The 13,029-nt window shown below is 45.0% G+C and overlaps 1 protein-coding gene across 1 annotated transcript in view; it reads right to left on the reverse strand.

The window, feature by feature from the left end:
* Positions 1-1,139: 1,139 nt before the first annotated feature.
* TMEM154 (transmembrane protein 154) overlaps positions 1,140-13,029 on the reverse strand; it is a gene marked incomplete at its 3' end in the record, with an annotated part of 13,287 nt that continues 1,397 nt past the window's right edge. The window contains exons 2-6 of the mRNA XM_010079370.1: positions 6,427-6,738; positions 4,701-4,728; positions 3,445-3,530; positions 1,895-1,955; positions 1,140-1,299 (exon numbers count right to left, since the gene is read on the reverse strand). Of these exons, the coding sequence (XP_010077672.1) occupies positions 1,140-1,299; positions 1,895-1,955; positions 3,445-3,530; positions 4,701-4,728; positions 6,427-6,738 (647 nt within the window). The remainder of the gene's footprint in view (positions 1,300-1,894; positions 1,956-3,444; positions 3,531-4,700; positions 4,729-6,426; positions 6,739-13,029) is intronic.

Genomic DNA, 13,029 nt, shown 5'->3' on the forward strand with positions numbered 1-13,029 from the left:
ATTTGTTTGCCTTCCTAAAACCTAGAGGCATAAATTTCTCTACAGTCTGATCCTAAGATACCAGTCATAAGAAAATATGCTTAAATAATATGTGTACCTTCACTCTGGCTGAAACATATTTATCTGAACAGGGCTGCTGCTTTGCATCAAGGCTTAAGCCTCACTGTAGTGCTTTGAAGTGACGATATCTCTATTTCACAGGTGGGGTGTAGCCCAAGGATACTTGTTGCCACTTGGGAGCAAAAAACCACCTTCTGATGGGGTTAATGCAAATTCACTACAAAATCACTTTAGCAAGGATGGTATTTTAAAATGTCAGCTCAAGCTGGTAGGTCATGATGATTTTTTTCTGAAAATGAACTGTTTAAGTTTTGGAAGGTAAACTTAATGCTCAGGGTGGTGTTGTGCCTAAAAAGCCTTTTACAGTATGACTACCTTCTGGTGGTGTTAGCATATGGCTCAAGCACACTTTGTCCCATACTCCTGACTATAGTCAGTGGTACACTGAGCAAAACTGTTTTTTAGAGAACCACTGTGCAGCTGCCTCTCCTTAACAATTTCCCCCCTCTGAGTTATCATTTAGAGGCTGGAAGGGAAGACCCAGATGGCTAGTGAATCCAGCATCTTTTCCAGCTGCTCAGGGTAAAATGATTGTGCTTGCCTGCATCTGGAACCTAGCACCTAAGCCTTTAAAAAAAAAAAAAAAAAAAAAAAAACCCCCACAACAATAACAACAACAACAAAAAAAACCCCACAATACAACAATGATGATTTCTCTTACAGAGAAATAAGCAGCAACCTTTTAAATACAAATAGCTGCAGTGGAGCTGCCCTATCCAAAAGCTACCCTGAAACGGCAGCTTTGAAGTGACTGAGTTGCAAACTGCAGCAGTGGTGATTTAACATCACCCCTATTTCACTCCTGAAACTCTGAAAAGAGGGGGACAGGGATATTATGATGGTTTCCAGTGGGATGTGCAGCTCAGTCAGAGGCATGTTGAGCTACCTGGTGCCATGGCAAGTGGAAGACCTAGGTCCTCCTCCTGCCACCCCTCCCTGCTCCTGGCCTTGCCTGCATCTGCTGCTTCCACTGCACCAGGGATTTTCTTGGCACCCAGGATGGTTTAATTGTTTGTTACCGTAATCTGGCGCAGAGGAGCTGCCTTGCCCACTCCCCAAAATGCAGCTGCAACACAAGTGTGCAGGCAAGGATGATGCACAGCCCCTCGCTTCCAGCTGGATCCAGAGTTTTTTATTAGGGAAAACAGGAGTTTGAGGGTCCTGTTTCTGGCCAAAATCCTGAAGAAACCAGACACAAAGTTTTTAAGTTTACAAGCTGTCAGGATTGGAGTTTGGCATCCCTCTGGGATCTCTGCTTGGACCATGAGCTAGGGCCAGCTCTGGGGGAGTGCTGCACAGTGGTCCTGGGAATATCCTTCAGGTTTCTCTTGCCTTCTCAAGCCCCTGTCTGGCAGGTCACAGCTCCAGCCAGAACATCTAGCAGTGGTTCTTGGAGACTTGGTGGCAGATGGGAGCTGGGTGTCCATGCTGGTGAGGAGTGCCAAGGAAGCTATGCTGAATGCTCATATTAACACCTTGGGAAACTGTGGTTAAAGACCGATCAGCAAGTGAAACTCTGCCTGTGGCATCTGGTGGTCTGCCTTGCACAGGTTTACAACCACAAGATTATTTAGGGGTGTAATTTGCAGGCAGAGACCAGTTTAGAAATAAGTGCGTCAAACCATTTAAGTTGAAATCGAAGTCCCTATATATAAAACCTTTAAAACTTAAATAGACCAAAGAATCACTCTATAATTACATATTTGAAAAAATGAGATTATTTTGGAATGACATTGACCATATTTCCTCAAATAGTATAATGAATTAGAAGTACCTTGGGTTGGCAATCGATTCTTTTTCTTCTTCTCTTACAGTAGGCAAACATTCACAGTCCGCTGAAAAAGGATAAGAAGTAAAGCTATAGTTACTCTTGGCAGTTATTCTCCATTAATTTCAAAATTACATCAACTTTTCTGGTGCAATCTCTCTAGAATGTGAAACTGCAGATGCACCCTTTTATCTGTAAAATCAGCATAGTCCACATAGCGTGTCTTAAATCCTCCTTACCTGTGATAGGTGCTGCTGTAATTTCTTTATTATATATATATATTTCAGTTGTTTATGTGCACCTATACAAATGAACTACTTTTGAGGACTGTTTCCTATGAACTACCATGGGGAGGACAGTTTGTTAATCTTCCACTGCTTGTAGTTGCACCTATGCTTTATAGCCTGGCTGGGATTTAGGGAACACTAACAAAAAAAAACCACCAACCAACTTGTATGTACACCATTTGCTCCTTTATGTCCACAGAGTTTTAACAAATATTTTACAATGCTATTTCCTCATCTACTATACTTAATGCCTCTATTTCACTACTGCCGCTTAGCACGTGTTTTCTGCTAGAGCTTACGGACTGCGAAGGTCAAAACCCCATCGTGTGGAGCACTGTGTTAATGCAAAGAAATGCTCCAAAGAGTTTTATGGCCTGAAAAACAAAGCATCCCTAGGAGGTCAGGCAAATGAGCCATTTGGATGTAAGACAAGGGACCAGGAATGAAAAAAAATCGGGTCTCAGCATTTCCTAACCAGTGAAAAGCTGTTAGTTGTTCAAAATCAGGCCTTGGTTAATTCATGCCTTATGAAGACCTGCATTTTTGAGGAAAGACTTGAAGGAGGATGCAAGGCCCTTAGAGACTTTAACTGGGGGATTTCATCTGGGAGGAAACTGGGGGAAAAATGCAAATACTTTGAAGTAACTAAGAAGGAGCTGAAGGTGCTGGTGGTAATTACCATGGGTACCAATTGCTCCATGGGCTGCTAGACTTGCTGGAGATCATGTAGATGGGGAACAGTGAATGTGGTAGAGATGGCAAGTGAGGGGAAGGACACAAAAATGGAAAGGATATATTCACATGATCCTGGCAGCAATTTTAAGTAGAAGGTGGTCTGAACTGTGAGTAAATGTTTCTTCTACAATAGTACAATGTAGAGCACAGAACTGGAGAAAATCTGAAGACTGAAAGGAGAAGATGCTTCAGAGAAACTAGTACTTAGCATTAAAACCTGTGTATTTAAAAATATAAATACTGTTCACAGCTGTATGTGTGTTTAATGGAAGTGTCTACTGGAAACTCAAAACATTTATGATATTCCATCATATGTTAAAAATAAGCTCCCACACAAACTAAAATACTCCTCTGAAGAATTCTAGCCCTGACATTTGTGCTGCTATTTTAGTAGCACGGAGTCAGGAACGCAACTAAAAATGTTGTAGGAAAAGCAGTGACACACATACAAAATGCATTACATTGTTTTTCTACGCATGGGATCTATGTCAGCTAGAAAGAGAGGGATGATGGAGTAGAGGGGTTACCGTGTACCGTTTTTGTTCATGCTGTTCATCCATTTATCAAGCTCTTCCATTTCTATCTCCATCACAGAGGGCGTGTCTTCTTCAAAAATAGGACTTGAGAGGAGGAAGGGGAAAAAAAGGCATTACACAAAATGCTTAATTCAGCTTACAATGTAGTAATTTTATAAGAGTCTTTCATCATTCCAGATGCGTGTAGGAACTCTGGAAAGCCATCCTAGCCTAGTCATCTGAGAAGCCCAGTGGGTGTGAATAAAATGACTGCAAATGGATGTGAAGGAGTGGCAGTGAGAAGCCAGTCCCGGGCAGAGACAGGGCTGGCAGGGACATCACGCGCAGAGGGATGACTTAGAGGGTGCAGTCTGGGGTGCGTCAGAGCACAGGACCACTGCAGCTATTTGAGAACTGTCCCTACTGTAAACAGAAAACTGATAAACAAAATAGTTTGTCTCTGCCCTGCTAGAACACGTGGCAAAAGTCCTGTTGCTCCAGTGATAAAAGCAGAGGGCCTAAAGTTTCGCCTTAGCTGTGGCTGACATTGGCAGTGACTTCAAAAGGAAAGGTCACGAGTAGAGTAACTCTGCATTTATTTAAATGTCTCTTTTTAGCTTCTCTTTGCTGCTCATTCCTGGAGTCACATGGCAGAAAAAATATTTTTAGCAGAACGTCCTTTTTTTCCCCTGTGAAGCCAATTTAACTTCCAGCATTGATTAGCAAGATGGAGGTCAATTAAAGGTAATGATAAAAATTATGAGTTAGATAAGAGTCATGCAGCTTTTGGCTTGTTTTCCCAGCAGCAAAGGCATTGTTTCCACAGCACCTGGGCGAGCCTTTCTGCCTCACCTCAGAGAAGCCTAACTTGAAAAACAGGGGAGCAACACACAGAGCTTATTCTGAATAGTAAAAGCCTGTGATGAGCCTGGGAATTGATCCCCTTTGCCCATGGGACATCTATAGCTTGTGGCATCTTGTGGCTGGTGGAGCTGGGAGTGCCCAGATGGGCACTGGGGCGGCTCGAGGTGGTGGGTGCCTGTGAGGCAGTGCTTGCCTTGGCTACCGTAACTCCTGTTCTCCTCTAGTCTTACACCATCAGCTAAATAGTGAAGTCCCACTTTGGCCACTTCTAGCCATAGTTAACTGGAGCAATTGATGGCAAAAGGTAACAGTGGTGAGTGCATGGTTAAATTAAAGCAGGCAGTGAAGGAGTCCAAAATCATCATGTCCTGTTAGAGAATCAAAAAAATAAGTGATGTTCATAAACTTTACCTTTTCACGTTTTCGCTTCCCAGCTCATCTGGAAAAGAAAAAAGTTGGTGTTCATAATTCGCTTTGTGTATGCAGGGCCCAGGCTGCAGGCAAGCCTTGAGCAGGGTCATGTAAAACAGGCTGCATTTTCAAAAGGCATAGGAGTTAACTGGTAGATGAAAGACCAAACATCCTGTTTGTAATTTTCAGAGGAACCCATTATTTTTAATCTTGAATGCACTAAAAGCAGCTCATTATTAACTCTGGGAGGAAACCGGCTGTTTGCACCGTGGTGGGCAGGACATGGCAGATGCACACTTCCCTGAGCAACACAGATGTCGTGAGAAAAGTGGCATCCTGAAGAGGAACCACTGCTGTAAAAAACTATTGCTTACTGTAAGGATCGGGGTGTTTTCCTGCAGATTCCATCTAAGCAATCTGTCTCTGCCTGGAGACTCTTGGAGCCACTCATGGAGAGAAGAAGGGGGGGAAGGACTTGTGTAGCAGATTAAATCTTAGGTAAATGAAGCTGAACTAGCCAGATGCCAAAAGGGAACCAAAGCTAGTTATGACCCCAAGACAAAGTAAAGATGGAAACAGCATTAGTGTAACAGCCATTATTCATATAAATTCTCCTACAGGAATCAAGTGCCTGAAAAGCCCCAGCCCTCAAAAAAGGATGAAGAACTACATATAGGATCCACATTATATATTCTCTTAAATCACTTATTTTTAATTCAGTGTTGCCACTTGTTCCAGAACATTCCCTCGCTGCAGAGCCACCCAGGGCCATGGAGCCATCTGCTCCCTGCCCTGAGGATGCCCCAAATCCCAACTTCCAGCAGTTGGCACAGGGCAAGAGATCCCAGGATGGTGTTTCTGCAAGGCCCCATGTTTCCTGTCACTCCAAAGAGTGTACCTGCATTTCAGGTCGTCCAGAAACAGGTGGGGAACTAGATGCCTGCTTGTGAATTCAGAGTTTGCTACAAGGGTGACCTGGTGATAAGACAGGTGCAGCCTAAAAATGTCCTGAAAAATGGACTTAAAATCTATATTGAATGTATGTCACTGTCTGCAGGCTGAGGAGTTTACAGCTATGCTCCTGTTCTGTAGGGACACCAGTATGACCATTTCAGGACTTGACTTACCAACTGCAGGGTTTTAATATGGCACCTCAGGCTGTTTCCTGTTGCTTCACACTCCAAGTCACCCATTTCTTTGCTAACAGATCAAGGTACTTTCCTGAAGTGCCGCTCTCCCTATTGCAGCCCCTGGTCAGCCTGACCATGGCACTCCTACCTCATTTACTGTGACAGCTGCAGAGCTGCCACCACCCCACAGGATCCTTTAAAAATGTTGCTTAAAATGGTTTTGCTTGTTCTTATTTTATTGAAGCTCTGAGCAGCTTTACCTTGTGGGCAGTCTAGGCAAGAGGAGCATTAAATTCACGCTGCACAATTAAGCATAAAGAATAAGTGCTTGCAGCACATGGTTACATCCTTACGGCGATCCCGGCACCACCAGGAGCTGGAGCTTGGTGCGGCGGCTCCCGTGGCTGTGCAGTGTGAGCTCCTGCCCAAGGAGATACTGCTGGCTGGGGGCGCATTGCTTTCCTATCTGTCAAACATGCAACTACAGCCAGAGAAGTACATCCTAAATACGGCATCCCAGCACTCCAAATAACATTTTGTTCATGTCGAGCATGTCCTAAAAAATATCCTTCTGATGTGTGAGGAGAGAAATTTACCTTGCTTAGACTTTTTCCTTTTACGATGTATTATGAAAAATATGATCAGCAAAATCAGCAGGACCGTTAGGACAGCAGGGACGACATATATCAAGATAGACTGTTCTGTCGCTTCTAGGCTCTCCTGATCGTTCGTGGCATCCAATTCAGTACTCGGAGTACTTTTTGTTTCAAAACTGCTTTCAGTAGCACTTGCAGTGACAAGTACTGGTTTGTGGTCATCTGCAGTTGAAAAATGCGTAGCAGGAGGAGGTGTTACTGTAACAGTGGATAATAGTAATGATCCATCTCCTGAAGCTTCATTTTCAGAACCTGCCAAATATATGAGGACAACATAAGACTTTATGGATTCTATTGGTATTACCAGTGAGTCAAAGTGTACAGCTTTAATATTTACTTTTCATTTGCTGTCATAAAAAAAAAAAAATCAGCTGATGCCCCATACACACAGATCTGAAGTCTCAGCCACCAGGTGTAAAAGTAGATATCGAATTGGTCACAAAATCTTATCAGTCCTGACCACATTCTTCAGCTGGTTTTTACTGCGACATGTCAGCATGCAGCTGTCTTGCATGAGCAGACTTTTTTTCTGCAGATTTGCACCCAGTCTCAGGTGGGTCTCTCTCACCCAGGTAAAAGTCTTCTGCTTCTCAGTAAACCATACCATCCTGCTTTGCTCCTTGGCCTTGGCACATACGGCTGCAACCTCTTTTGTCCCTCCCCTTACCCAAGGGGTTAGACCTGCCTATGGGGAGACCATTATCCCAGGCTCACCAGTTCCTCCAGCCCATGCACCTCCCTGTTTCTGTGCCTTTCTCAACTTTGTTAAATTTGGTTCACTGTGAAAAACAGAAGTGGTGAAAGAAAGTCTGAAGCCTGCAGAAGCTGCTGACTTTCACTTCTGCATGGAGTAGAAGAGGTAGTAATAACACAGGGACTTTGCAGGATACACACACAATTAACTGCTCCTCTGTCTGATCCTACAGACTGGGGAAAGGAGCATATGGTAATGAGCCAGTGCTGGGTATCCTTCACAAATGCTAACATTGTGGATTTTGAACCTTGATTTGGGTTTTGCTTTCATTTAGCATATATTTTGCAAGAAAAGTGTCTAAAATTGTCTATATTTGTAGTAGTGAAACAAACTTTTTTTGAGGCTAATTAAGTCTGTTGTGTGTCATGGAGTTCAAAGCTTAACAGCGGTACAGCAGATGCTGGGCTGATACTGTATTCCATACCAATGCAAAAAAAATCCTGTCGTAGCTAAAGGTGCAGGAATCAGTCCCTAGAAAAATTGCACCAACGTGTTTCCGAATACAAAACCTTTTTAGCATGAAATTATATGATTTTGTTGTGTTATCTGCCCTTTCAAATACAGTGGCGGCACAGTGCAGCCCTCATGTTATGCAATAAAGCGAGATGGGATTTCATGACTCTTTCAATGACATCTTTCTCCCCATTCTTGTGAAGTGCCGGGCAGCCAGAGTTTCCACTAGAGTTAGCCAGAGTTTAAGATTTTCAGCACCTCAGTGCTGGCATTTTGGATCTCAGAGGACTGGAACCAAAAGTACTTAGCATTGTAAATGCTTTTGTAAACACATTAATCTTCATAATGTCCCTGAGAGATGAGCAGTTATCACCTCCATTTTACAAATGAGAAACAAGGACAGAGATGCTGCCCTTCTCAGGGATGTCAAGTGAGAGAGGAAGACCGGGATTAGAGCCGTATCTCTTGCTTAATCCACTCTGCAGCATCTCCTCTCCTGTCAGACTTCTCTAGAAGAGGAGATGAGTATCTCATGAGACTGTATTCCAGGAAATCCAATTTCAAAGGAATAAAATGACTTGAGTGTGACAGCAGTGATTCATCTAGATTTTTATGCTGTGCTTATCACTCAGCCACCTGATTGTTTCATCCTTTCCTAAAATCTAGGTAATTATTTTATACTTAATACCTAATACCCAAATAAAGTATTTAATGCTGCAAAGGTCACCAGATTCTTTCGCCACAGTATGACAATGAAAATGCTAGCTCTTCAGTGGCAAAGCACTTTGTATCAGTAGTCTTTGTCGCTTGCTTCTCTATCTAGTATTTCAGTCAAGAGCAAAACACGATCTCCGCCTCCCCTGCAAGTAATGACCCCTTACGTGTGCTCCTCCATCCCTTCCCGTGATCTGCCATCTCTCATTAATCCTGTTGCAGAGGATGGGAGGGAGAGCTTCTCTCCCTTATTAGTTTGACCACTTGACTTTTCTTTCCCGAGGTAGCTTATAGTCCCCAGTGCCTCCAGCCGCTCCATTTCGATTGCCGTTGCACGGAGTGGCAAGGCATCGCTAGAGGTGGCCGCGCTGTGGACTGCGGCATGATAGCCCATGCTGCTGGTGGAGCCGATGGACCACCACAGCCTCACTGAACTGCTGCAACAACCTGGCTTCATTTTCCTCCCCTGGCCATCGCCCTTGAAACCCGTCATCTGCCTCATTTGATATATTGACAAGGACAAGCCCATTGCTAAAAGTAGTACAAATGGGAAAGGGTGTGGGGAAAATACTGTATTTTTCATTTACTCTTAGAGCTAAAATGGATTTTTTTCAAATGTCTAAAGCATGGTGTGACTTTAAAGCAAAAGCAAACAGTCACACCTCATTAACTGCAGGGCTTAACTTTCAGCTGTAGCATGTGCTGTGTTTCATTTCCAAGTGAGACTTTTCCGGTGTCTCTGGTACATTTTATTTGCCTGTTTTTGAGCTATGAAGCACATTGCAAACCATTTGTCTCTGTGTGAAATAGAATTACCTTTTCTAGTCTCTAGGCAAAGAAAATGGCAAATCACAAGGAGTGACCTTCCTGCCATGCATTTTCGTTCACTTTGCATAATTCCAGGGACAAAACAGCATCTCTTCTGTGAGCACCATTTCCTCTTGCAGAGATCCTTTCTCTGAGTGAATTAAATACGCCTTTCAGCAGAAGGGCAGCCAATTGCACAACGGTCTTGCACGGATATTGCTCGTTTCCTGTGTTTCACCTGCTGCCCTGACACATCTCCCTCCAGCTCTTCTGACCAGCACCTCTGAGGACCAGAGCCGGGACCCCAAGGGTGTCTCTGTCACGCAGGGGCTGTTCTCGCTCTCAGGCCGCTCACATATCAGATTTTTTTACATGGTGAGAAAATCACAGCCTGCAGCTGGGTGGACCTGGTGGCTTGCACCAAGGAAGGATTTGTACATCCAGCCCGGTGTGGGGGAGCAGACTCAGGCTTCCCAGTGCAGGCACAGCACTCACTGCAGCCAGCTGCCAGGGTCATGTGAGACCCATGTGGGTGGCCCCAAGGTAGCTGTTGTTTTTCAGAGCTTTTCAGTCTAAAGTGCTCAAAATAGCGGGTTGCTGTGTTGCAGCTGGCCCCAGTGTCTGTTTTGTGGGGTGAATGAAAGGTGGATGTTGCAAGATTTGGAGCAGGGCAGGAGAGCATCTGAAAGTCACAGTTTTTGCAAGATGCTATTCAAACATTTTCTCCATGCCTGGAGAGACTCAGATTTGTGGTGGTCATTCATACTATGAACTGCCTTACCAGTTGTGCTTGGGTTTCATCTTGCAGAGATCTGTGAGCTCCCTCCAAAAGGGAGTCTGACTGTAACATAACAGATGTTCAGGATGGAAAACTAAGGCCAACGGAGCAGAGCAAGGAGCAAATCACACCTGACCGTGGGGATATCTCCTTGACTTTGCAAAGCCCGTGCCCTTCCTCTTGCTGACCTCCGCCTCGTGCTGTGGGCTATGCTTTGACATCTGTACTCGCCCTTTGCACATCTTGGCCAAGGAGCAGGCGCTCACACAACAGCATCAGCTTCACCTTTGTCTGGACCACCTGGGGCATGAGTGCTGGTGACTTCTCACTGTGTCGAGGGAAGTGGATGGGAGCACGCCACAGCTTCAGCCCAGCCCATATTGCCATTCTTCATGCTTTCAAGAGCAGAAGGGAGAGGGGCTAGTCCTCAGGGGACCAAAATGCCTGAGCAAGCACTAGCAGCAGCTCATAAAAGGTTCCATTACAGTTCTTACAAATAACAAAAAGGCTGCATCCCTGTATGCAGATATCATGCTATAAGGTATTATCCAATATTTTCTACTCGAAAAAAATACGATTGGTTTACTGATGGACTTTGCATGAGTTTTGGAGGTGCCCCCAAGCCTGCCTTTCAAGGGAGGGAGAGGAAGTTGAATAGACTGAGCAGCTCTGCAGACTGGAGTGCAAACAACTGCATCTCAAACAAACAAACATCATTTCTTCTGTTGCAGCATTTCTTCCTCTGAGGCTTGTGCTGGAGCACTCAGAGGTGGTGATACGAGCTTCTTGATGAAGTAAGTGGGCAAACAGGTTTCTGATTTCAGTCGGATGCAGGGCAAAGGAAAATAGCAAGCAGTCAGCACATTCGGTTTTGCTGTAAATCACCAGTCTCCCTGCTGCCTTCTCATCAGACTCAAGGATTGGGGTCTCCAAGAGAAATTTTTCAAATTACACTGTTGTTTCTACTTAGAAAAAGGGATGGGATAGAGGGAAAGCAAGAGCTAAGTCAAGGGCACAGTCAAGCTTATTAGTTTGAAAAAGAACTTTTTGTTTCTCCAAACTTTCCTAGAAACTATAAAAATGCAGTGAAAGGAATGCTCAAGAGAGGGTGCCAAAACAAGAAAAGCTTGTAAAGCTGTGTATCCCGGAGTAAAGTTACCGTATCCTACATAACCATGCTCCGTATGCATGTTGCTTCTGGTGGTACAGTCACACGACTCCACGTGGTCCGTAGGATCCTCTCTCCTGGTGCTTGACTCATCTCCACTCCGTTCCTCTCCCTGCACTTCGCGTGGCTGTAGGAAGGGCCGTTCCTTGCCGTGGCCAGGGCTTGCCCCCTGCCTGTCAGTCTGGCTGGAAGAGGAATCCTTCAAAGCCTGCAGGCTAGCTGCTGGGTGCATAGGCTCCCCTGATGAGGGAGCACAGATGTTTCGGGATGGCTAACGTTTACACAAGATCCTATTAAAATGGGATGCTTAGGAAGTGTTATCTAGGTATAACCTGAAAGGGGAAATGACTGCTTAAGTCCATTTTTCAATGATGGAAACTGCTTTCTCCTCGCTGTATTTCCATCTAGCTGATGTGCTGCGTTAACAGCTGCTGTTGCAAATTCAGTCACGCGTCTTAGAGTCAAACTGTGAGCCTGTAGTCTCATTTCTTACGCCCAGTACTAAAGGTTTTCCAGACCAATTTATGCATTTAGTCACATCTCCTTAATCTTGTGGCCTTCCAGCTCCACATCAGTGATACCCATGTGACCTCACTGTGATGCAAATCTCTCAGTGCTCCTTGCTCTCAGAAGGACCCTGAAATTAAAGATTCAAAAGCTCCAGAGGCTCTCCAGCTATCATAAAATCTCTCGAGGGAAAATAGACTGGGGTCACTGACTGAAATTTAGTATACAATCTTGCTGATGTAAAGGAGAGATTTTCTGAAGTGCCCCTGAAGCACTTGAAGAAAACACAGTGGAAGTGTGTGTGCGTGTGTGTGCGTGGATAAGAGGGAGAAATAGGAGTAAATCCGTACAAGGAATTTATTTGTTTGGTAGAAAGGGCTTTTCGTCTGCTTTTTAGGGGACTGCACTTTGGAAAGAGAAGATGTAGCAAATCCTCATTCCTTATATTGTTGCTTTGCTAGAAAATGGTGACAGGCGATTCTGATGAGTTCAAACCCATTCCCGAGTTCATGACTCTAGGGGGGAACAAGTCAAAAATATTACTCCCTTAGAGACCTTGGCTTTGTAGGGGACTTTACCTAAAAGGCCCTTCTGTGCCAAACAGGGAGTTGCTGCCTGTGCTCACGGCACAAGCTGCTGAATATCTGGATCTTTGATAGCAATGTTTCTTTGAATGACAGCTCAAAACAATAGCATAGAGACACAGCCAAAATAAAGAACCACCTGCAATCATCCCAGCTCTTCCAATTAGCTCTAGTAAGGGCCTTAATACTTGTTCCTAGGGTTAGGGCTGTGAGACTGAGCCACGGCCACCACCACCCAGAGCAGGGTGTCCTCAGCAGGTCACCGGCAGGACTTTCTGCCTGCGTAAAGCAAGGGGACAGGGACTGGTGCAAACCCCCATGTCCCCTCAGTGTGGGGCTGGGAGAGGGCCAGCATCTGGAGCTGAGACCTCAGGCACGTTCTTAGAGCTACCGGCCTAGAGTAATTGTAGTGTAGCTTGGAGAAAACCATCTGTTAATCATAATCCACATGGCAAGGCTTGGGTTTTACAAAGCTCCGGCATGCTATGGGAACAGGACTTACGAAGGCTTCAGTCTGTCTATGCTGCAAGATCTAATCATACTCTTGCTGCCTACTTTGTAAATGGTTTCTAGCCAGTAGAGGCGAGACCTGTCAGATCCCCAGGCCCCTCTGCCCCCCTGTTCCAGCAGACCACTTCAGAGGTCAGGACTGTGTCTGGGACTGGAGGAAAAAAATCTCCTTTAAAGGTCCTGCCCTGCTGATGTGTGAGGGAGCAGGGTGAGAGCAAAGGCTCCCCGTGGCAGGCTACCCTTAGCGGAGCGGCTCCCAACCCCCCCG

This window comes from Pterocles gutturalis, unplaced genomic scaffold (assembly GCF_000699245.1).
Source record: "Pterocles gutturalis isolate BGI_N339 unplaced genomic scaffold, ASM69924v1 scaffold964, whole genome shotgun sequence".
Lineage (NCBI taxonomy): Eukaryota > Metazoa > Chordata > Aves > Pterocliformes > Pteroclidae > Pterocles > Pterocles gutturalis.